This window comes from Trichechus manatus, unplaced genomic scaffold, assembly GCF_000243295.1.
Source record: "Trichechus manatus latirostris isolate Lorelei unplaced genomic scaffold, TriManLat1.0 scaffold00027, whole genome shotgun sequence".
Classification (NCBI taxonomy): Eukaryota; Metazoa; Chordata; class Mammalia; order Sirenia; family Trichechidae; genus Trichechus; species Trichechus manatus.
Genome location: NW_004443963.1, coordinates 22,762,874 through 22,785,983, shown reverse-complemented (window position 1 = coordinate 22,785,983; position 23,110 = coordinate 22,762,874). Strand labels below are relative to the sequence as shown.

Genomic DNA, 23,110 nt, shown 5'->3' with positions numbered 1-23,110 from the left:
AACACATTTTATTAGAATAGTTATACATATCATATAAATATATCTGTCCATACTACAGGTAGCAGTCAGGGATATCAGAGGGGAAGCTCTTATTGCTGTGGGGTGACCTGGGAGGGAGGAAGGGCTGGGAAATGCGACCCCTGGGACCACTTGCTCCCCTATCCCTCACAGAAAGGCACAAATGCATTACTTCTATCCATGTGAGGATGCTGGGGGGAGTGGCAGGGAGGGGCAGGAGATAAAGTACGGGAAACCTCAAAAATACAAAAGAAACCTCCAAACTTAACATCTAATGCTATAAGGCTGGGGTTAGACCAAAAGGCAATGGTGGGGGGCACAGAAAGGGAAATCAATGAAGCTTAGAACTGAAAGAGAACTGAAGAGGTCATCACGTCCATGCTGCTGCCTCTACGCAGGCCTCAAGAGAACACTCAGGTAAACAAACACAAACCCCAAATAAGAGAGGGTGGGGTGCCCCAGCAATTGGCTTCAGGGCATCAGAGGGGAGTGTGTATGAGTGTATGTATGAGTGTGGATGCCCTGGTGGTTTGGTGGCTGGTGAGAATGACAGAGGCAGCCAGGGCTAGGAGTGGATGATTCTATTTCCACAGGCGAAGGCCTCCTTCATCCTGGTTCCTCCAAAACTGCTTTCAGGAGTAAATTCAGCCACTGCTTCCAAGAAGGACCCCTGTCTGGGACAAAAAAGCCGGGTAGGAGAGGATGAAGTTAGACAGCTTGGGATGAAACAGGAGCACACCAAGGGCAGTTCTTAGGGAACGGAATCTGATGTTGCCCAGTGTGATGGAAAATAGGCATGAGACCTATGGGTACATCTGTGCGTGAGTGTGTGTGTATGTGTGTACGTGTACATTTGTGTATGTACTAGGGAGATGGGAGATCATTCAAAGGTGAAGGGGTCCTGGGTGCTGAAAAAGAAGTGTCCATCCATGTGGTCCTCCAGGGCATCCTTGTCACTCTCAGCAGGGAAGCGCTCCTTACAGATAGGACATTCCTTCCACGGGGGGATGACAGGGCCCCCAGTGCTGGCCTCTGACAGGGAACCCACTGCAAAGCCTCTAGAGAGAGATGGAGGGGAAAAGGAGAGGGTCAGTGTGTTCCCTGCCCTTCTTGACTTGCAGATCTCAGGAAGAGGGACCCATGTATCTGGGCTCCCAGATGATCCTGTTCCTAACGAAGCATACTGGTCATTCTCCTTCCTGGCCTCTCCTCCAGTATCTTGTTCCTCATGTCCTCTCTTTAGTCCCTGCTGGCCTCTGTAGTGCAGAGCCCATCCCCCAACCTTCTGCTCTCCTCCCTCCATCTCTGTCTGCCGCCTAATGAGGCTGAAAATGAGTCTGACATCGTCCTTCATCTTCCTGTTCCAGCCTAGAAGGATGTTAGCATCACCCCCTCCCTACTTGGAGCCCATCTCATATCCAGGCAAAGATGGGCTCTAGATGAAAGAATCTCTCTTCCTCCTCCCTCCCTTCTTGACCCAGGGAAGAAAAGAGAAAACTGGAGGGAGTAATCTGATACCTGAGTCCCCCACTCCTGCAGCTTCACCTCCCAAAGGGTCCCCAGGGAAGTCAGAGAAGAGGGACAGCATCTCAGGAGCAGCCAGATGGATGCTGGATCCCAGTCTTCTCTCTTCCCCTATCCCTGGGGACCTTGGTCACCTCCCTTCCTCCCCTAAGCCTAGGTACCTACCTGGTAGCTGGGGAAGGGGAAGGGGCAAGAGAGAGGGGATGCAGGGCAATTTGGGCTCCACGGAAGATGGTGCTAGAACAACACAGAAGCCAATTACAGGCAGGGCCTCTGAGTGCACATCTGCACTGGTGATATGGGGGGAGGGATAACCTGAAGGCACCTGGAATTTGGGTAGTGGCTAATTTTCTGTGTCAACCACACCTCCTATCTCCTTTCTTGGCTATGGCCAAGAAGGGGGGCCTTGGAGGAAGGGCGTGTGACTGTTTACACGGATGCCCTTTTTCACTTGCATCCCCCCACCTCCCTCCCTGTCTTCCCCACTTGGCACTCACCTGGCCATGTCATAGAAAGCACTGCCCAGTTCAGGAAGCAGCAGGTTGGCTTCCTCACCCCCATTTTGCACAGCTGCCATGAGGACTGACTTCTCATCTTCAGCCTCCTAGACACCAAAGATACAGGGTTGGGATTTGGGGTGGTGTCCCAAGAGGGGAGGGGGGCAGCAAATTGGGACAGGTAAGAAAAGAGCAGCCAGGAGAGGTGTTTTGATGGGGGCTGGTGGATAAGAAGAGAATGAATGTGGGGGAGCAGGCACTAGAAATAGTGAGGGCTATTGGGTTGGACTGGGTTTTGGGATGGCACATGTTGAGTGGCCTTGAAGAGAGGTGGGCAGATGCCTGCCTCCTCTCCTCTAAGAAAAAAATAGAGCCCTGCAGGGCTAAGATTTTTTGTTTGGAGGCTGGAATAGCTGGGTGTGGCCCTACCCCCTCCTTACTGCTCCTGCTTGGTCTCCCTCACGGCTCACCGAGTCAGAGCTACTGTCCTCAGCTGGCCCTGAGAGGTGGGGAGCAATGGGGGCTGGCTGGCTGATGACAACTAGGGGAGAAGATTCTCGGGGCCCAGTTGGAGAGGAGCCTGGATCTCCACGCTCACACAGGCCATAGGGTGGGAGCCTCATGTCTTCTGGGGACTCGTCCTCTGAGTCTGTCAGAACTGCCGGGCAGCCTGTAGGCGAGGGAAGTAGGCAGAGAAGGATGCACTGTTAGAGCTTGGATCTGCTCTGTCTCCTCTGGAAGAGGGATATAGTTAACTTAAACAGGCCCAGGGTCTGGGAAGAAAAAAGGCAAAACACATAGAAGGCAGAGGCATCTCCCAGAGGGATCACATGGAGCTTTCCCCAGCAAGGCGGAAGGGGCGTGGGGAAGAGGTGTCACAAGATTTGGAGTGTACAGACTCAGTCCTGCAGCGGCCTCCTCATCCTCTGTGGCAGCATCTTCATTCCACTTCTCATCTGCCACCTTCTCCAGGCGGGCCTCCAGTTTTCTCATGTACTCTAGCAGTTCCTGGAGTTGGGGAGGAAAGAGGCAAGTGCTAGAGGCTGGGAGATGCCAAGCTTGCTGGCCAGCAGAACTCTTCCCTACATCCACGATGAACTCTTAGCTCTTCAGGGTTAGATGTTTCAGCAAAGAGTAGGGCAACTTAAGGTACATCCCCTGCCCCTCAGGAGCCCTCCTTCGTCGCTTATGTCCCTCCCTTCCCTGTCACTTCTCCCCTGTCCTGCCAAGTCAGCTAACAAGAGGATCCATGGTCCCATTTTTAGCCTCTGGGCCTTCCTAGAGATACCAGCTTCTAAACCAAGAGATGACAAAAAGACAAAGTTTCTAGCTCTCAAGTCCTAAACTCTGGCATCCAGGGGGCCTGAGTCACAGATTCTCACCTGCTTCTCCTCCTGCAACTGCTCCTTTTCCTTCTGGAACACACGTAGGGCTGACCGCAGCTCTGTCAGCTCCCGCTTACTCTCTGACAACTGTACCTGAGGGAAAAGGCCAGACGGAATCTGGAGCCTAGAATGTATCTCCAAGAACCTGGGATCTAGGACCTGGACCCGACAACCTGGAACCAGGAATCTGATTATCTGTTTCTACATGGCTTTGCTTCTCTCCTGCTCTGACACACACACGGGAAGCTGCAACACTCTTCTTGCATGAGTCCCTTGTCTTGCCCACAGGAGGTTCAGTTGTCTGAGTCCCAGCCTCTGTCTCTAGAGTGTGGACCTGGATGACACCTTCTTGGCTAGGGTGCAGAGGCCTTGGTCATACCAGGGTAGCAGTCTATAGTTCTTCTAAGTCATCCCTACTAAGCTCAGGATGTGTGCCCTGAGAGCATAAAAGGACATGGCATGTTTCAGCCAATGAGGGCTTGGGGGGGTGTAAGTATATGCCACCCAACATATAAGTGAGCATCTAACTCTTCGAGCCCACACCCAAGATGGATAGAAGGGGTACTGATACATCAGGAGGACATGGGCTAGGACTCGTGGGTGGCTGGGTATCTCACCAGGCTAGAATCCTTTTCCTGGGCCAGCTCAGTTTTGAGCACTTGATTTTGCGTCCTCTCCTCCTGAACGGCCTTCTCCAGTCGAAGGATCTCTGCACTCAGCTTCAGGATCTTGTCCTTCTCTGCCTGGGAGAGGGCCAGCAAGGAAGATGGGAGGGTGCAGGTGAAGAAAAAGTGATGCCACTGGCAATAGCACTATCCTTCTCTGTGTCCTTTCCTTTATTTAATTAATTGAACTGAATTGAATTGTTTTTGAACCCATTTACCCTTCTTGCCTTCTCCATTTGCTATATACCCTGAATGAAGGATCAAGAATGGGCGTTCTGGCAGGGCTGCTAAATGTTTCGGAATCAAGGATGGCAGTCAAGAAAGGTGCTATGGAGATCAGGATTAGGATACCTTGGTTAGGGATGGGTCATGCCTGGAAAGTGGAATGTATCTCCTTTATTGCTCCTACCATCCCTAAGTCCTCTGAGGTTTGTAACCTCTTTCTCTCCTTCCACAGTATATGACCACACACAGCAGTCCTCATAGAGATAGGGGCAGTGGCTGTGGTCCACGGCCAGGTCCCCCCATGCCTCTACCTCCATACTCTGCAGCAGCCCTGCCCTCTCCTTGCTCCACTGGCTTTTTTCTTCCTTCAAGTGCAGACTGAGCTCAGCCAGCCTGCCGTTGACTTCAGCCACTTCCAGGCGGCTGCGGTGTAGCTCAGACATGGTGCGGTCCCTGGCTCCTGCTGCGCTGGCCAGCTCCTCCCCGAGAAGGGCTGCTTTCTGCTGGCTTGAGGCTGCAAGCTCCTGGGCCCCTCGAAGCTGCTCCTTCAAGGGCTCCAACTCAGCCTCAGAAGAAAGGGAGAGATGGAGATCAGAGCTCTCAGTGAATCACTGGTAAACTAGGAAGATAAGCACGCTTCCTCCTCCATCAGATTCTCCATCCCCCACCCCCTCCACCAACCACATTGAGGACTCAGGGTTGTATTGTGTTGTTTAGTCTTTAGTGATGTGTTTTCCCCTTTCTTCTGGCCATCTAGGCTTTTCTACAATGAGCACCTGGTTCCTGTTACCTAGGAGCCGCTACTCACCACCCGCTGCTGGGCCTGGCTTAGGGTGTCCTTCATCTGGGCCACCTTATCCTTCAGTCTCTGGGCCTGAGCACCCTGCTCCTCCTGTCGGGCCTTGGCCTCCTGCAGCTCCAAATTCAAGCGACGGTTCTCCTGTTCTGCTATTTGGAGCTCAGCCTGATGGAGGTGGAGAGAAGATGAGGAAAGAGGTATACACATTTGGGGTGGGTAGGGAGGCAGACCATTGTAATGTGAGAGGTCAAGGTTCTACTTCTCAGATGTGAACACAAACTCAAGCATTCAGCTCTTGCCAGTCCTTCTTAGGTTCTTGGCTCAAAAGGACTCAATCCTGAACATACAGCTTCCAGCTCCCAAAATGAGGCATCTGGCTTCACAGCCTACAGTCTTATGTGAATCTAGGTACCCCATATCCCATTTCCACTTTTCCATGCCCCCTCTTAAATCAAAACTCAGTGTGGATGTCCTACAGGCCCCTCAAACTCAGCATACCTACATGAAATCAGCAGACCTTTCACCCCATCCCAGTCTTTCCCACTCTTATTTCTGTCCATGGTACTACTTCCCAAGTCACTCAGGCTGGATGTCTTGGTTTCATGCTTGGCTCTGTTCCCTCCTTAGCAGCCCACAGAAAAGTCTATTGCTTCTCCATCTTCATTTTGGTCACAGTCATTCTCTCTTTTCTACTACCGACACAATCAGGTTAGTTCAGGCTCTTGTAACTTCTAGCTTGAACTACTGAATAATCTCGTAACTAGTTCATCTCCCACAAGGCAATCAGATAAATCTTTTTAAGCGTAGTTCTGACTCTTTAAGTACAGTTTTTTAAGTACATGTTACCTCCACTTGAAATCATCAATGCCTTCTCACTGCTTACAAAATAAAGACTAAACTCAACAGCCTCCACAATCTGACCTAGACCTTATCTCAAATCCTTCACCCACACATTCAACACTTGTTGCCATCTAGTCGATACTGACTCAGTCATAGTGATCCTATAGGACAGAGTAGAACTGCCCTATAGGGTTTCTAAGGCTGTAATCTTTATAGAAGCAGATTGCTACATCTTTCTCCTGCAGAGTGACTGGTGGGTTCCGACCCTTCCGTTAGCAGCCAAGGGCTTACACTGCGCAACCAAGACTCACACATACAATAGTCTCAAGCATTCTGGATTCTAAACTTTTGTGACGTGTTTCTCTGTTCCTCTCTCTCATCTCTATCTACTCAGATTCTACCTTTTCTTACTGCAACACTTCAACAACAAAAATACAAATAACCAATTAAAAAATGGGCAAAGGATATGAACAGACACTTCACCAAAAAAGACATTCAGATGGCTAACAGACACATCAGGAAATGCTCACAATCATTAGCCATTAGAGATGCAAATTTAAACTACGATGAGATGCCATCTCACCCCAACAAGGCTGGCATTAATCCAAAAAACACAAAATAATAAACGTTGGAGAGGTTGCGGAGGGACTGGAACACTTACACACTGCTGGTGGGAATGTAAAATGGTACAACCACTTTGGAAAATGATTTGGTGCTTCCTTAAAAGGCTAGAAATAGAAGTATCATACGATCCAGCAATCCCACTCCTAGAAATATATCCTAGAGAAATAAGAGTTGTCACACGAATAGACATATGCACACCCATGTTCATTGCAGCATTGTTCACAATAGCAAAAAGAAGGAAACAACCTAGGTGTCCATCAACAGACAAATGGATAAACAAATTATGGTACATATAAACAATGGAATATGTGCAACAATAAAGAATAATGACGATTCCATGAACCATCTCACAACATGGATGAATCTGGAAGGCATTATGCTGAGTGAAATTAGTCAGTCACGAAAGGACAAAGATTGGATGAGACCACTATTACAATAACTTAAGGAAAGATTTAAACACAGAAAAAAGCATTATTTAATGGTTACGAGGGTGCGGAGATGGGGAGGGGAATTCGCTAACTAGATAGTAGACAAGGATCAACTTTGGTGAAGGGAGGGACAACACACAATACAGGGGAAGTCAGCACAACTGGACCAAAGCAAAAGCTAAGACATTTCCTGGACACATCCAAACACTTTGAGGGACACAGTAGCTGGGGCTGGGGCCTGGGGACCACAGTTTCTGGGGTCATCTAGGTCAACTGGCATAACAAAGTTTATTAAGAAAATGTTCTGCCCCCGGAATCTCCGTTAGCCCAAAACTAAAACCATTCCCAAGGCCAACTCTTCAAAGATTAGACTGGACTATGGGACATAAAATGATAATTGTGAAGAGAGTGCTTCTTAGCTCAAGTAGATACATGAGACTAAATGGGCAGCTCCTGTCTGAAGGCGAGATGAGAAGGCAGAGAGGGTCAGAGCTGGCTGAATGGACATGAGAAATCCGGGGTGGAAAGGAGGAGAGGAGAAGCGTGCTGTCACAGTAAAGGGAGAGCAACTAGGGTCACATGACAATGTGTGTATAAATTTTTGTATGAGAAACAAACTTGAATTGTAAACTTTCACTTAAAGCACAATTAAAAAAAGAAAATGTGCTGCATCACACTTTGGAGACTGGCATCTGGGGTCTTTAAAGCTTGTAAGTGGCCATCTAAGATGCATCAATTGGTCCCATCCCACTTGGAGCAAAGGATAATGAAGAAAACCAAAGACACAAGGAAAATATTAGCCCAAGTGACTAAAGGACCACATAAACCAGAGACTCCACCAGCCTGAGACCAGAACTAGGTGGTGGCTGGCTACCACCAATGACCGCCCTGACAGGGAACACAACAGAGAGTCTCAGATGGAGTGGGAGAAAAGTACGGAGCAGAACTCAAATTCATGTAAAAAGATCAGACTTAATGATCTGACAGAGACCGGAGGAGCCCCCAAAACTATGGCCCCAGGACGCTCTGTTAACCCAGAACTGAAACCATTCCCGAAGCCTACTCTTCAAAGATTAGACAGGTCTACAAAACAAAAAGTAACACACGTGAGGAGTGTGTTTCTTAGTTCAGTCAGATACGTGAGACCAAATGGGCGGCTCCTGTCCAGAGGCAGCATGAGAAGGCAGGAAGGGACAGGAACTGGTTGAATGGACACAGGAAACACAGGGTGGAAAGGGAGAGTGTGCTGTTACATTGTGGGGATTGCAACTAATGTCACAAAACAATATGTATATAAATTTTTGTATGAGAAATTAACCTGAGCTATAAACTTTCACCTAAAGCACAATTAAAAAAGAAAGAAAGAAAAAAAAAAAAACTCTACCTCTTCTTCACTGCTGAGCAAACTATCTTCGATAGAAGCTTAGGGTCCTAAGGATGTAATTTAGGGGTTTAGCTAATATTTGATTTGAATTTCTTCTAAATTATTAAAAATTATGTTAAAAAACACAAACTCACAAGTTAACACACCAATCCATCACCACGTGCTTACAGGTTAATTCATTTTTGTGCAAACCTCAGAATGAAGTTTCTATTTTCTATTGAATTGAAGCGTAAACTGAGATTATAAAGTGAGCTGTTTAAAAATTGTTATCATTTGAATCTATTTGTGGGTGACTCAGGGTGTTCTCAATATAGTATAATCAAAACAAAATACAGAATTATTTGCTGTATTCTGCTGAGGTTGACAGAACAGTCATCCATAACCTCCAATTTCAAATTCTGGTATCCTTCAGAATGACCTAATTGCTTTCACTGACCTTAGAAGTAAATGCTCTACCTTTGAATTTGTAGAAATAAATTCAAAATATAATTTATAAAAACAAGAAGTTGCTTTTATTTATTCAGTGAGGCACCACATAAGATGTAAGCCTTCAGTGGTGGTGGTGTGGAAAAGAGTTCTGCTGCTAGAAAGGGCTGAAAATACTAGGCTAGTTCACATTCTCTTTAAAAAAGCCTTTTCTAATGTCTTTGCTCTCATCTGCCCCTCTGGAACTCCATAATACTTTATTATACTTTTCTCGTGACACTTAATATAGTTGACTTTGACAAATCTCGATTTGGGTATATGTCTTATCTTTCCTAGTAGAGTGCAACAATCTTGTCTTTACATTTTTCATACTCTTTGGTGCCCAGCACACAGAAGGAATTCAATAAACACTGGATGAACAATTGAGAAAGCAAACCAACGTTGAGACCGTTACCTCACTTTGCTCCTTGCCTGCTTGTACTTCCTTCAGTTGCCCAAAGAGCTTCTCTTGTTCCCGAGTCAAGGCCTTCACTGTGTCTCTAACCCTGTGAGTGGGGGGCAGGATGTCAGAGAACTTGACTGGTCACTCAGGACAGGAAGGAAGGACTTGGACTTCTGTCTTAAGCTCTGTCTTCAGTGCTTCTGCTGGTGTTCCTCCAGGACCAGAACTCCACTTAGCTCTAGGATGCTCAAATCCACAAACCAAGATGATTCAGTTTTAAGCCCCAAGAACCAAGATTCTTGGTTCTAGAACACAATTTGAAAATAAAAGTTTTACTTTTCCTTTTATGTACCATTTTCAGGAATGTCCTATTATTGATGGCTTCTTGGTTATTTTCACTGAAGAGGTAAGGCATCCAGTCTTTTCTGGACAACGGCAGTCACTATTGATTATAAACTTTTGGTCTAGATCAGAAGCTGGCAAATTTTCTTAGTAAAGGATCCTCTAAAAAATACTGTTGGCTTTGTGGGCCATGCAGTCTCTGTGGCAACTACTTAACTCTGACATTGTTGTGTGAAAGCAGTCAGATAATACATAAATGAGTATGGGGATGTTCCAATAAAACTTTATTTATGAACACTGAAATTTGAATTTTACATTAATTTTCAGATGTCTCAAAATATCTTTCTTTAAATTTTTTCCAACCATTTAAAAATGTAAAAATCATACTTAGTTCATGGGCCATACATAAACAAGTGGTAAACTGCATTTGGTCTGTGGACCACAGTTTGCCAGCCCCTGGCCTAGGTAGTCTCTAATCTTTTCCAGATACTTAATCTGATCCCTGCTTTTCTACTCTATGACTTAGAATCTAGACACCTAGTACCTCCCTAGGGCAAGAGTAACATATCCTAGAGAAGCCTCGGGGATCAATTCACTCATTGCTCTGGGCGTTGGACAGAACTCTTCTTTCCTTCAAAGAGTTTTAAAAAATATCAAATCTACCAGTACAGAATGAAAGAAACTTAATCACGTCATTCGATGAAAGAAAGACCTGGGGTGTTTATCCCGGTGAAAATTTGAAGGATATGGATGGGAGGTGATCAATATTCGTGCTGTTTGGTAGAAATAATAGGTGACTAGTGGAAGAAAAAAATTTATTCTATACGGCTGCAGAAGTCTAAATCTGGACGGATGAGTGAAAGTTGTAGGAGAGTAGAGTTTGGTTTATACAAGAGATAAAAAATGACAGCTATTCTACGTTTAAATAGGCCACCTCCTTATATCTTCTCTTATATACCGTAGGTGCTATATTCCTCCTAATGCTAAGATTCTATGATTTTTAAAAACCTTTTTTCAGAGGGAGATTATATAACATTCCTGAATCACCAGTTCTAATATTTCCTAATAGTAAGAACAGAGTCTAATCTTACTCTTCCCTGTGGAAAAATCTGAAATCTATCCTCTATTATCTTCCATTGACTTATTTTTATCCATTCTCTTCTTCCAAATCTCCCCTCTACGCCTAGCTTCTGCTTAGCTTTGGTTGCACAAGAAATGGTAACTATTATTATTTCTGAAGGTCAGGAATATAGAATAGGGCTGGGAAAGATGGAAGAGAGCTAGGCAGAAAAGATATCCCCAGTAACTGGAATACCCAGAGTGAGGCTGAGAAGAGAAAGAGAAACCACGTGAGACAGGGACCAAGTTTGCCTGCTTGAAATAGGAGGCTGGAGTGCAGGAGTCACAGGAAATGATAAGAAACAAGTGGGAGATGTCCCCTCACCTGTCCAACTCCACCTCCTTCATCAGCACTTTCTCGCTGATGATCTGGATGTCATCTTCTAGTTCCAGGATCCGTGCCATATGGTCTCCCTGCTGCCGGCTCAGGATATCCCTCTCTTCTGTGAGCTCTCCATGGGACTGGGAAAGCCCCTGGAATTAAGGTTCCCCCAGAAGAATAGGGAGGTTGAAGCTCATCTCTCAAAGAGTGCAACAAAGGCTGAGAAGGTGCATGCCAGAGTTTGACTGCTCCCATGCCCCTACTCCATAACCTCCCTTGAAAAGAAACTGTGAGGGAACATTCCCTTACTTCTGAATGTGGACATCTCCATCCTTCCCCCAGAACTCCCATTTTCAAAGAACTGAGCCTCTTTACAAATTTGGGAAGTGTTTCCTGTCATATCAAGTTTAATTCCATTTGTTACTCCTTTAAACTATTTCCTTGATGCCAACACAATCTTAAAAGCCCACTGACATCTCCCCTTTACCCTCTTCACTGGGTCCAGGTTTGGGACACAGGATGAGCAGCCAGGCTCTGCCCCCTGCCTGGCCCAACGCCCACCTTATACTGCTCCATCAGCTCCGTGTGCTCCTGTCTGGCACTTGCCAGAGTGGTCTCCAGCTCCCGTACTTGGCTCCTCAGCTCTGTCACCTTCCCCTCCAGCTGCAGTTTCAGCTGCATAAGGTCATTCCGTTCTTGCTGGCTCTCATCCAGCTGGTTCTAGAGGGGGAAATATGAGAAGGGAGATGTGCTAGTGAAGCACCCATCCTAGGCCCTGTCCCCGTCACTGCCCAGATGCATTTCTGGGTTGGGAAGTTAACATCAGTATGGGCTATAAAGAAGTGCGCAAGGGAGGCTTGGTGTTCTGAATCCTGCCCGCCTCCCAGTCAGACCGACCAGCTCACAGAACACTTAACCGCTCATCCCTCTCTTACCTTCTCCTACTCTAGGCGTGGTCTCTTCCTCACCCAGTGATTGCAAGAATCCCTCTTCTGGCAGAAGTCTTTCTCAATTCACGCAGACAAAAGGGATGGCTGCCCTAATTTTACCCTGTCTATTCTGGAGGTGGATAGACTTGGGTTCAAATCTCCAATACAATTTTTACTACCTATGTGACCTTGGGAGCCCTGGTGGTGCAGTGGTTAAGAGCTACAGCTGCTAACCAAAAGGTCAGCAGTTCAAATCCACCTGGCACTCCTTTGAAACCCTATGAGGCAGTTCTATTCTGTCCTATAGGGTCGCTATGAGTCGGAATCGACTCGACAGCAATGGGTTTGGGTTTGGCTGATGTGACCTTGAACAAGTTACATAACTTCTCTGAGTCTGCATCCTTCTCTGTAAAGTGATCTCCGAGCCTGGGTTGTTGTAAGGTTTAAATGAGAATAATGAATGTGAAAACAGACTATGGAGTAAACCAGTTGCCATTAAGTCAATTCAGACTCATAGTAACCCATGTGTGTTAGAGTAGAGCCATGCTCCACAGGGTTTTCAATGGCTGATTTTTCAGAAGTAGATCTCCAGGCCTTTCTTCCAAGGCACTTCTTGGCACATTAACCATTTGTACCACCCACGGACTCCAGAATACAGAGTAGGAGCTCACGTATCTCTGATATAAACATCTTTCCATTCTTGTGTCAATACTATGTGTTTATCAGACTTGGGGTTCTAGAGAGCAGAGGTTTGTCTAATTCACAGAGAAGCTACTCATTTTCATCTTCTGAGCCTTCCTCAGGCCTTTCCTCTTGTCTGGGGTATGCACTTCCTTCCCATCTGGCCCTGCCCTTGCTTTCCTTCAGGAAGTCTTCCTTGCTAACATCTGCCTCCACTCCCTAATTTCTCTCTCTGTGATCCAATAGAAATATAATACAATGCACGTATATCATTTTAAATTTTCTAGCAGCCACTTTAAAAAAATATTAAGAAACAGGTGAAATTAATAATCTTTTATCTAACTCAGTACACAAAAATATTATCATTTCAACATGTAATCAATATAAGAAATTATTGAGATAGTTTACATTTTTTTTTTAATACTAAGCCTTCAAAATCCAGTGTATATTTTACATATACAGCACATCTCAATTCGGACTAGCCATATTTCAAGTGCTCAAAAGCCACAACTGGCTAGGGGCTCCCGCACTGGGCAGCGCAAATCTGGAGCCCTGCCTATCTGTTCTCATTCCTTACTTGGTCTGAAAGTGAGTCTCATTCTCCTCTTTCTCCGAATGTTCCCTAGAGTAGCCTCCTCCACCCTCTGGATCTTCCTCTAGGGCCTAGGGCAGGATGTAGCACTTGGAGAAGGCAGGCTCAAAAAGATATTTTGAAATCTTGAGTTACACTGGCTTGTGGGTGGCTTGCTTTCTTGCTGACATATTTGTGTCTGTCTGCATTAGATTAAGACTTACCGGAAGGCAAGTCTTTATATAATTCCCAGTAAGGACTTGAGTTGAGGCTATAGACAAAGGGAAGATGAAGTAGGAAGGGATCCCCTGGAAAGCTGTCCTCCCACTCTCCTATACACGAGAAACTCTGTTACTCTGTTCTCACCTGTAGCACAGTTGCCTTGGGGACAACCAGCAGGATGTCAGAGCCACCGTCAGCCTCCTCCAGGGTGACCAGTTCATCCATGGGCCTTGGCTCCCGGAACTGGAAAGGGGGACTCTGCCCACACACCCGGCCCTGGCGGTTCACATATCGGAAGTGGTAAAGCTGAGCTCCTGGTCTGGGCAGGTAGCTGGCTGTGGGCAGAAGAACAGACCCAGGACTCCAGCTATGATCCCACACCCTGATAAGTGCTCAGCAGGTTCCCTTCCCCTTAGTGCACCTCATCATCCACTGTCCTCAGCTGTAGCCCCCTGCTTCGTTTTCCACATACTGTTTCCTCCCCTTTCCACCTCCCACAGGCTATTTCTGTTCCCCAGGATAATTTTTTCCCTCCTTTCTGCCTATCTCTCTTCTTTCTCTCTTTCCTAAACCGACCCCCTCTATTATAATAATAATGCTAGTTCATGTATTGAGTACTTACTATGTACCAGGCACTGTGCTAGCAGCTTTACATGTATAATTTTAAAACCTCATATTGTCTTTACAGGCCAGGCATCCCCTTTTACAGTTAAGATAACTGGCACATAGAGAGGTTAAGAAATTTGCCCAAGGTCAAACAGTTTTATGTATCAGAGCTGAGATTTGAACCCAGGTCTTTCAGAATCTAATGACTACCTTCTTCTCAATATATGATAACTTTTCCTCTTCCGTATTCCCTAGTTCCATAAGAGAAGTCCCTCCTTCTTTGGGTAGAAGGCTGGACTAGATGCCCTGTAAAGTTCCTTCTAACTGAGTCTCTGATTCTGTGATAACCCCATGATTAAATGCCTGCTGAACCCTGTTGGGTATACTTCTCATTATATTTATTTGCACTTATTTTTCCTTAACCTCTGAGCCTGACTTTTATGTTTCTGAGCCCACTACCTTCTTCTAAACTTCCATCCCACTGGCTCCACCCTCTTGGTTTTCCATCTTCCCTTGTACCTTGGAACTGGACGCTGGCATGGATAGGTGAACCATCAGTTGTACTTTCAGGCACTGAAGACCACACAAATGTGTGGTAATCCCGAACACAGGCAGCCTCTACCTGTAAGAGCCCAAGATGGGAGATAGATATGATGACTACTACCCATGGATGGTAGAAGAGGCTGAGGAATTGGACAGGGAATAGGATGGTGTTACAGTGGCAAGGATGATGAGAGACAGGGAAAGTGGAGGGACACACTAATGTGTCAGGGGAGAGCAGGGCTAGGGTGGGGAGAAGATCAGCTTTGCTTATACAGATGGCCCCTGTTATCTGTGACACCTGTCTCTCTTTGTCTCTGTCAACATGGGGTAGAAATCCAAGAACTCACTCATTCCCCTTATTCCAACCAACCCATGGTTGTAAGCCCGAGCCAAAAGTGGCTCCAGGGATACCTTGAAGATGCCAATCCAGTCGCTGGCACTGGGCATGGTGCCTGGGGGAAGAGTGTAGTGACATTCCACCTTGGTATTGGGGATGTAGGTCCGGGCTACATTCAGAAAGTTGACTCCACCCCGGGATGGTGCCCGGCTTAGTGATGATTCCTCCATCATGCCCTTGGGATATCTGCCTTCCTGTGAAGGAAAGGGTTAACATCTCTGTTAGAGATTGAATTGTGTCCCCCCACTAAAAAGTTATATTGAAGTTCTAACCCCATACCTGTAAATATGACCTTTCTTGGAAATTGAGGTTTTCTTCTCTTATGTTAATAAGGTCAAACCAGAGTTGGGTAGGTCCTAAACCTAACCACTTCTGGATAGTGTCTTATGAAAACAGCAAAATAGACACAGAGACACACACACAGGGGGAGACAGATGCCATGTGATGATCCCCTACAAGCAAAGGAACGCCAAAGATTGTCAGCAGTCACTGGAAACTAGGAGAGAGGTCCATAGAAGGAATTGACATAGCTGAGACCCTGCTTTGGGCTTTTAGCATCTAGAACGATGAGAAAACTAATGTCTGTTCTTTAAAACCACCCAGTTGAGGTATGTTTTGTTATGGCAGCACTAGATAACTAAGACAATCCCAAAGTCTTTCCATTCTATCTGTTTCCCTCCACATCCCTATCGCCCACACATATACCAGCCCTTGCCACTATACCTGGAGATGAAGGCATATATGGTTTCCAGCCCCTAAAGGTTCCTCTTAGTCTCTAGAATGTAAGTCTGGCCTTCCAAGTCAGTCCCAACCCTGTCTCACACTATACCCTCTCTGGTTCATAGACCCTTCCCAGAGTTCAGATGTCTCTAATTTCTGCTCCCTTTTCACTGCCCAATTGACCAAGTCTCACTATCCCAGGCTCTATTCTCCTCAGTCCCTCCTTTTCTACCTCTTACCCTCCTTGAGCATTCTGAATTCTTCAGCCTCCATCTCCCCATCCATCCCCCACATATTTTGGCTCTTGAACACAAAACCAACTGAGATACGGGGCCCCTTCATTCTGAGCAGGTCTCTTGACCAGCTCCTGAGGTTGTTGACCTAGCTATACACAGGAATGAGTTATGAAACCTGAAAACACTAACATCTGAAAGAAACGATCTAGCCTTCAGAGCTGGAATATGGCCCGAGGGGACAATCCTCAGGCTCCTGAGCTCTCAGTGTTCTCCCCCAATATGAGCTGTCCACCCCCAGGAATTCTAGGGAAGCAAAGCCCTGCTCTCACCCAAGAGTTGAAGGGACTGAGTGGATATAAGGAAAGGTTCTATCACTCAACCTCATCACTACAGGAAGCCAAGAATTCTGGAGGCGGTTGCTTCAAGGGTGGAGTTAAACACTCGGCAGGAGAGGTGGCGTGGGGGAGATGGAATGTGGGAGCCAGGAAACAGGAAAGTCCCACCCACTAGGCAGGAGACAGATTGGAAGGTGGGAAGTAAGGGGACCTGAGAAGGGGTGATACATATTTAATGTTGAGGGAAGGGAGAGATAGTTCAAAAGGAACTTAACATTCTTCTCTCCAGATCCTGCCTGAAGCAGGATAAAAAACCTACGGGTTTGACTGGGTGTTAACCCAGCTCTAGTATCTTCCCCTCCATTTTCTTTCTGTTCCCCTTGGTATCAATTTTAAGAGCCTGAATTCTTCCATCTGCTTGGATTGGTAGTTGGAGATATGCTATAGGATGGTATTGGGAGGAAGGGGTGTTCTAAGTTAGCCGGGAAGAATTAATCAAAAAATATGGGGGTGGGGTGATGACAGACAACAATAACAATCAAGAGAACTCCTCAGCCCACCGCAGTAAGATGGCCCTCTTCTTTGTCCCTCCACTGTGGCTAACGAAGCTTTATCCTGTGTCAGCCTCAGCTGACAGTGTCCAATCAGCCATTGCCACTAGTCATGTGCACGCCCCCAAACATCACAACCCACACCAGGCCGAAGCCATGGACTTAAACAGAAACTCAGAAAACAGGTGGGCCAGCTCTACAAAAAGGAGTGATGTCTCCCTCCAAACTAGAAACTGAATTAAAGACAAGGGGTTCCTTTGGATTTACATTTCTGAAAAATCCCTAATTAAAACTAGTCCATGTTTTCCTCAAATACAATTTTTCCGGCTTTCCAAGGGGAAATAAGTTGTCCCCAAAGATCTAAGCCTGGGGAACCCCTAATACTCCCCACAAATAAAATCCGTAACAGATGGAAACATCCCCAAAACCTAAAAGAAAACTCTGCACACTCAAGTTGTATGTGTAAAGCCAGATTCAAATGTTCATATGGGGGAGTCCCTTCCTCCCATTCTGTAGGGCTCTAGAGTTCCTTGACATTCTACAGCTTGGAAGGTCCTCCCCATCCAAGGATTCAGCGTAGTGAAGGCCTTTGGATTTGGGGAGGAGGAGGGGAGCAGGTGTGAAGGGAGGTTTGTGGGGAACAAGTGTTGCCTGGGAGAGAATGAGCAAAGACTTTAGCCCCCCATTTCTCCTAAGCGTATCAAGCTTTATGGAGAAGGACTGAAAGCACCCCTGCTCAGGGTCCCCCTGAAACCAAGAACTCTCAAAACAGTGGGGGTGGCCTTTCCAGTAAAGTGTTAAAACCCAAACGTCCCCGCATCTCTATTCTATAGTTTCCTGTCCTTTCACAGATTGGAAGTGGGGTGACCTCCCTCAAAAGATCGCCCCTAAATTAGGCCAAGTTTCTTACCCTATAGACGGATCAGCTGTTCCCCTCACCTTTCACCACCAACAAAAACAGCACTCCGACTTCGGGAGGGGAAGGAGACGAGCGGGCGCGAGAGCTTCTGGGATTTGTGGTTCTTCCGCATCATTATGCGGCCGAGCGGGTTCCGATCTAGGACTACACATCCCAGGAGGCGGCGCACAAGGGGGGCGGAGAAGAGGGCGGCCGTTGGGGACGGACTCACCACAGCATCCTGGGAGGCGTAGTTCTCACTTCTGTGACTGTAAACGAGGGTAGGTCCATCGAAGGACTTCATATCCCATGAATCCTCAGGAGGAGGACGGCTGCATTAGTGGTAGTTGCTGGTTTGCAACGTGCATTCTTGGGGGTGGGGAGGGTTTACGGCTTAACGCCTTCGGTATAACGCTTCACAGTTGTCAGAACGCTTGCAGGTACGCCTTCTTATTTAATTTTCACAACAACACTGTGAGATAGGTATTATTGTTATTCACACTTTACAGATTAGGAAACTAAAGCTCAGAACGGTTAAGGAATCGGTCTGAAGTTTCAGAAAAGCTATGAAATGGTAGAACTCCACCAGGATTGCCTGACTCCAGGTTCAATGCTCATGCCGCTACCCCAAAGTGACCCACCATTTAAGAGATGGGAAACTAATAGCTGTGACCTTGTAAAAAACTATGTGTTCTGCACCAATGACCATTTTCTTCTAATTTGAGGATTTTAGTGCCGGGGCCTGTAAATACAGACTTGAACTGAGCTACCCTAGAGTGGCCTCTGGGTCTAGAAAGAGGATACATTGCCTGGGGTGGTGGTGAGCAGGGCAGTGGGGTGAGGAAATGAAGTTGAAAAGGGAGCCTGGCATAATTCAGAACCTGTCACAGCTCACAAACAAGCTACTTATGGGGGCCTGTTTGCCCAAGCCTTTTAACTGGTTTAAATTAATTAGGATAACAATACATGTTGTTGCTCAAGTATTATTTAGGAGAGGTGAAAGAGATGCATGCTCTCCCCAACTCCCATCCCAAGTTAAAGACTTGGGCATCCTGCCCTGCCCGTCTAGATAGTCTGAGGCATTCAAAATTAATCTCTTTCGCTGTTCCTGTATTGAGGGATTACAGTGTAAGGATTTATTTGCTCCTCCTAAGTGCCTGCTTTTAATTCTCTGCTGCACTAAGTTATGGGGCCTTCTGTCTTTCCCAAGTTTTTTGGGTGGTATTTTGCTTTTATGACTGTGAATGGTGTGTCTGGTGCCTGCCCTTGGGTGCTTTTCATCTGAAGATTTCCAAGCACTTAATAAGTCACTGGGCTGCACAAACGTTAAGGTGACGTGTCTGTGTCATTAGTCAGGATTTATGAGTTAGGGAACAAGCTACTGGATAAGGAGATGGCTCAAGGTCCTGGAGTGGGTTAAGAGTGGGGCCCACCCAAGTCTCAGGTGTTCTCGGTTTTTGACTTCTACCCAGAGTAAAGGCATGTAAGAAAACTCAGTTTCATCTGGAGGTAAAAATAATAATAATTTTCTTGTATTGAGTGCTTAAAATGTGTTAACCATGCTAAGAGCTTTTTATATTTAATACAACAGCCATATTATTATCCCTGGAGCCCTGGTGGTGCAGTGGTTAAGTGATTGCTAACCAAAAGATTAGCGGTTCGAACCCACCAACCGCTCCAGGGAGAAAGATGTGGCAGTCTGCTTCTGTAAAGATTACAGCCTTGGAAACCCTTTGTCCTAGAGGGTCACTGTGCATTGGAGTTGACTTGATGGCAACAAGTTTGGTTTGTTTTTTTTAAAATTATTATCCCCATTTAACATAGGATGAAATTGAGGCACAGACAGTTAAGTGACTTGTGTGTGGTCATCCAGCTAGTAAGAATCAGGATTCAAACACAAGTAGCCAGTACATCATACTCCCACTCCAGCAACTGCTAGCATGTGATACTACCATTGTTCGAAGGAAGAGTGCTGCTAATCAGGCTACAGAGGTTCACTGAGCATTTGTGAGCAAAACACAAGGTGATATGAAATATTCAGTCAACAAATATGTGTTAGATACTATGCTATGTACTCAATAAGTTTTGTTGAACGAATGAATATAAAATATGGATATTTGAAGGATGGATTAGATTTGGATGATCTGGCAGGACAGGAACTGGGAAGGGTGAACTTATTCCAGGCTGAAGCAAAGATATAAAGGTGTAAATGTGTAATGGAGCCTGGGAGTCACAGAAGAACAGCAAATCAAGTTCAACTTTTTTTTTTTTCCCCAAACTCAATATTGATAATGACTGTCTGAAGTATTGTGTTGAGAAGGATTCTAAGGAAAGAGTGCTGTGATTAATTAATAATGTCTGCCATATACTCCAGATGGAAGAGGGCAGTTGCAACATGTCATGGATTGAATTGTGTCCCCCCAAAAAATACGTGTATAATTTGGCTAGGCCAGGATTCCCAGTATTGTGTGATTGTTCACCATTTTGTCATCTGATGTGATTTTCCTTTGTGTTGTAAATCCTGTCTCTATGATGTTAATGAGATGGATTAGTGGCAATTATGTTAATGAGGCAAGACTCAATCTACAAGATTAGATTGTGTCTTAAGATAGTCTGTTTTGAGATATAAAAGAGAGAAGTAAGCAGAGAGACATGGGGACCTCATACTACCAAGAAAGCAGGACCGGGAGCAAAGCGTGTCCTTTGGAGCTGGGGTTCCTGTGTGGAGAAGCTCCTAGACTAAGGGAAGATTGATGACAAGGACCTTCCTCCAGAGCCTACAGAGAGAGAAAGCCTTCCCCTGGAGCTGGCAGCCTGAATTCAGACTTGTAGCCTACTAGACTGTGAGAGAATAAATTTCACTTTGTTAAAGCCATCCACTTGTGGTATTTCTGGTACATAAGTACTAGAAAACTAAGACACAGTAGACTGACTTAATGTTTGAAATTATTTACTCTCTCCTTCCCTGCCTGTTCTCATGTGACTTGCAGTATCTTCTGTAGAAGGAGTAAACCAAAACCAAACCTGTTGCTGTTGAGTCAATTCCTACGGGATGAAGTAGAACGGCCCCATAGGGTTTCCAAGGAGCGGCTAGTGTATTCAAACTGCACGACCTTTTGGTTAGCAGCCGAGCTCTTAAGCCACTGTGCCACCAGGGCTCTGTAGAAGGAGTACATGTCTTGTTTCATTGAATTTAGGCTTGATCATATTTCATGTTTTAGCCAATGGAATGTGAGTAGATGTGACTCATGCCATGTTTGAGCTTGTGAGTTTCCACTTTCTTATTCATCCTCTTCTGCCACTAGATTGGGCATGTTCCTCATAGGGATTGCTCCTTCTTCTTGGAATGAGAAAACTCACGGAGCAGAGCTGCAGCCTACCCACAGCCTACATATACATAAGTCAGAAACCTTTGTTGTTGTAAGCCACTGAGATTTTGGGTTTGGTTGTTACTGCAGCAAAGCTGACTAATATACTATGCACGAGTCATAGCTGAATAATGGAAGATAAAAGTTTGAAAGGTAAGTTTAAAACAGAGTGTAGAGAATTTTGAGTGCGAGATGAGACAGAGCCTGCTATGTCTTTGTCAGTACTGGTTTCCGTCTTTTTCATGGACACACAGCTGGACCATGTTTTTCAGTTTCTCTTCAAGTGATGTGGTTCCACTTCCAGGCCTGGCCCACAAAACCTCCTTTATGTTCTTTCCTTTCTGGCCCTAATGCAGATGACCTTGAGCCCAGTGACCTTGAAAGCCACATGTTAAAGACGGAGCCACAGGATGGAAGGAACCTGATTCCCTGAATCACCTTTTGGCAGAGAGTTACCTGCTCATCAGGAAAATGCATTTTGGACTTCACTTGATCAATAAATACTTTGTATTTTGTTACACCACTAAAAACATAATTGGGTGGAAGGGTGGTTTATCTTTTATAGTAGCTAATGCTTTCCTAAGGAGCCCTGGTGGCAGTGGTTAAGAACTCGGCTGCTAACTGAAAGACTGGAAGTTCGAACCTACCAGCCACTCTGGGGGTGAAAGATGTGGCAGTCTGCTTTGTAAAGATTATAGCCTGGGAACCTATGGGGCAGTTCTACTCTGTCCTGTAGGGTTGCTAGGAGTCAGAATCAACTCGATGGCAATAGGAATGGGTAGTGCTTTCCTAACCAATGTTGTTAGGTGCCGTCAAGTCACTTCCGACTCATAGTGACACTAAGTACAACAGAACAAAAAACACTGCCCGGTCCTGCACCATCCTCACAATTGTTGCTATGCTTGAGCCCATTGTTGCAGCCACTGTGTCCCCCAAAAATGTGTGTATCAATTTGGCTGGGCCATGATTCCTGGTATTGTGTGATTGTCCACCATTTTGTCATCTGATGTGATTTTCCTATGAGTTGTAAATCCTGCCTCTATGATGTTAATGAGGGGGGATGGACGGCAGTTGTGTTGACCAGGCAGGACTCAATCTGTGGGATTGGATTGTGTCTTGAGCTGTTTATTTTGGGATATAAAAGAGAGAAGTGAACAGAAAGACAGGGACCCCATACGACTAAGAAAGCAGTGCTGGGAGCAGAGTGTGTCCTTTGGACTGGGGGTTCCTGCACGGAGAAGCTCCTAGGCCAGGGGAAGATTGATAAGAAGGATCTTCCTCCAGAGCCTACAGAGAGAGAAAGCCTTCCCCTGGAGCTGACACCCTAAATTTGGGCTTCTAGCCTACTTTATTGTGAGGAAATAATTTCTGTTTGGTAAAGCCATCCACTGGTGGTATTTCAGTTATAGGAGTGCTAGATAAATAAGACATCAGCCTATCTCATTGAGGGTCTTCTTCTTTTTCACTGACCCTCTACTTCACCAAGCATGATGTCCTTCTCCAGGGACTGGTCCCTCCTGATAACATGTCCAAAGTACATGAGACAAAGTCTTGCCATCCTTGCTTCTAAGGAGCATTCTTTGATTCTGAAGAATCCAAGACGGATTTGTATGTTTTTCTGGCAATCCATGGTATATTCAATATTCTTTGCCAATACTTTAATTCAAAGGCATCAATTATTCTTCATCTTCCTTATTCATTGTCCAGCTTTCGCATGCATATGAGGCAATTGAAAATACCATGGCTTGGGTCAGGCACAACTTAGTCCTCAAAGTGACATCTTTGCTTTTTAACACTTTACAAAGGTCTTTTGCAGCAGGTTTGCCCAGTGTAGTAGGTCGTTTGATTTCTTGACTGCTGCTTCCATGGGTGTTGATTGTGGATCCAAGTAAAATGAAATCTTTGACAACTTCAGTATTTTCTGTTTATCATGATGTTGCTTATTGGTCTAGTTGTGAGAATGTTTGTTTTATGTTAAGGTGCAATCCATACTGAAGGCTGTGGTCTTTGATC

General features: G+C 45.7%; 1 protein-coding gene across 1 annotated transcript; it reads right to left on the bottom strand.

The window, feature by feature from the left end:
• Positions 1-23: 23 nt before the first annotated feature.
• CALCOCO1 (calcium binding and coiled-coil domain 1) lies at positions 24-17,860 on the bottom strand. The gene is made up of 15 exons (XM_004373959.1): positions 17,742-17,860; positions 15,004-15,183; positions 14,569-14,671; positions 13,588-13,778; positions 11,602-11,760; positions 11,044-11,192; positions 9,270-9,360; positions 5,123-5,278; positions 4,626-4,880; positions 4,042-4,167; positions 3,422-3,517; positions 2,939-3,047; positions 2,510-2,709; positions 2,040-2,146; positions 24-1,076 (listed from the first exon to the last, which is right to left on the bottom strand). The coding sequence occupies exons 2-15, from the start codon at positions 15,160-15,162 to the stop codon at positions 899-901; spliced, it is 2,079 nt and encodes a 692-aa protein (XP_004374016.1). The 5' UTR covers positions 15,163-15,183; positions 17,742-17,860; the 3' UTR covers positions 24-898.
• Positions 17,861-23,110: the final 5,250 nt, after the last annotated feature.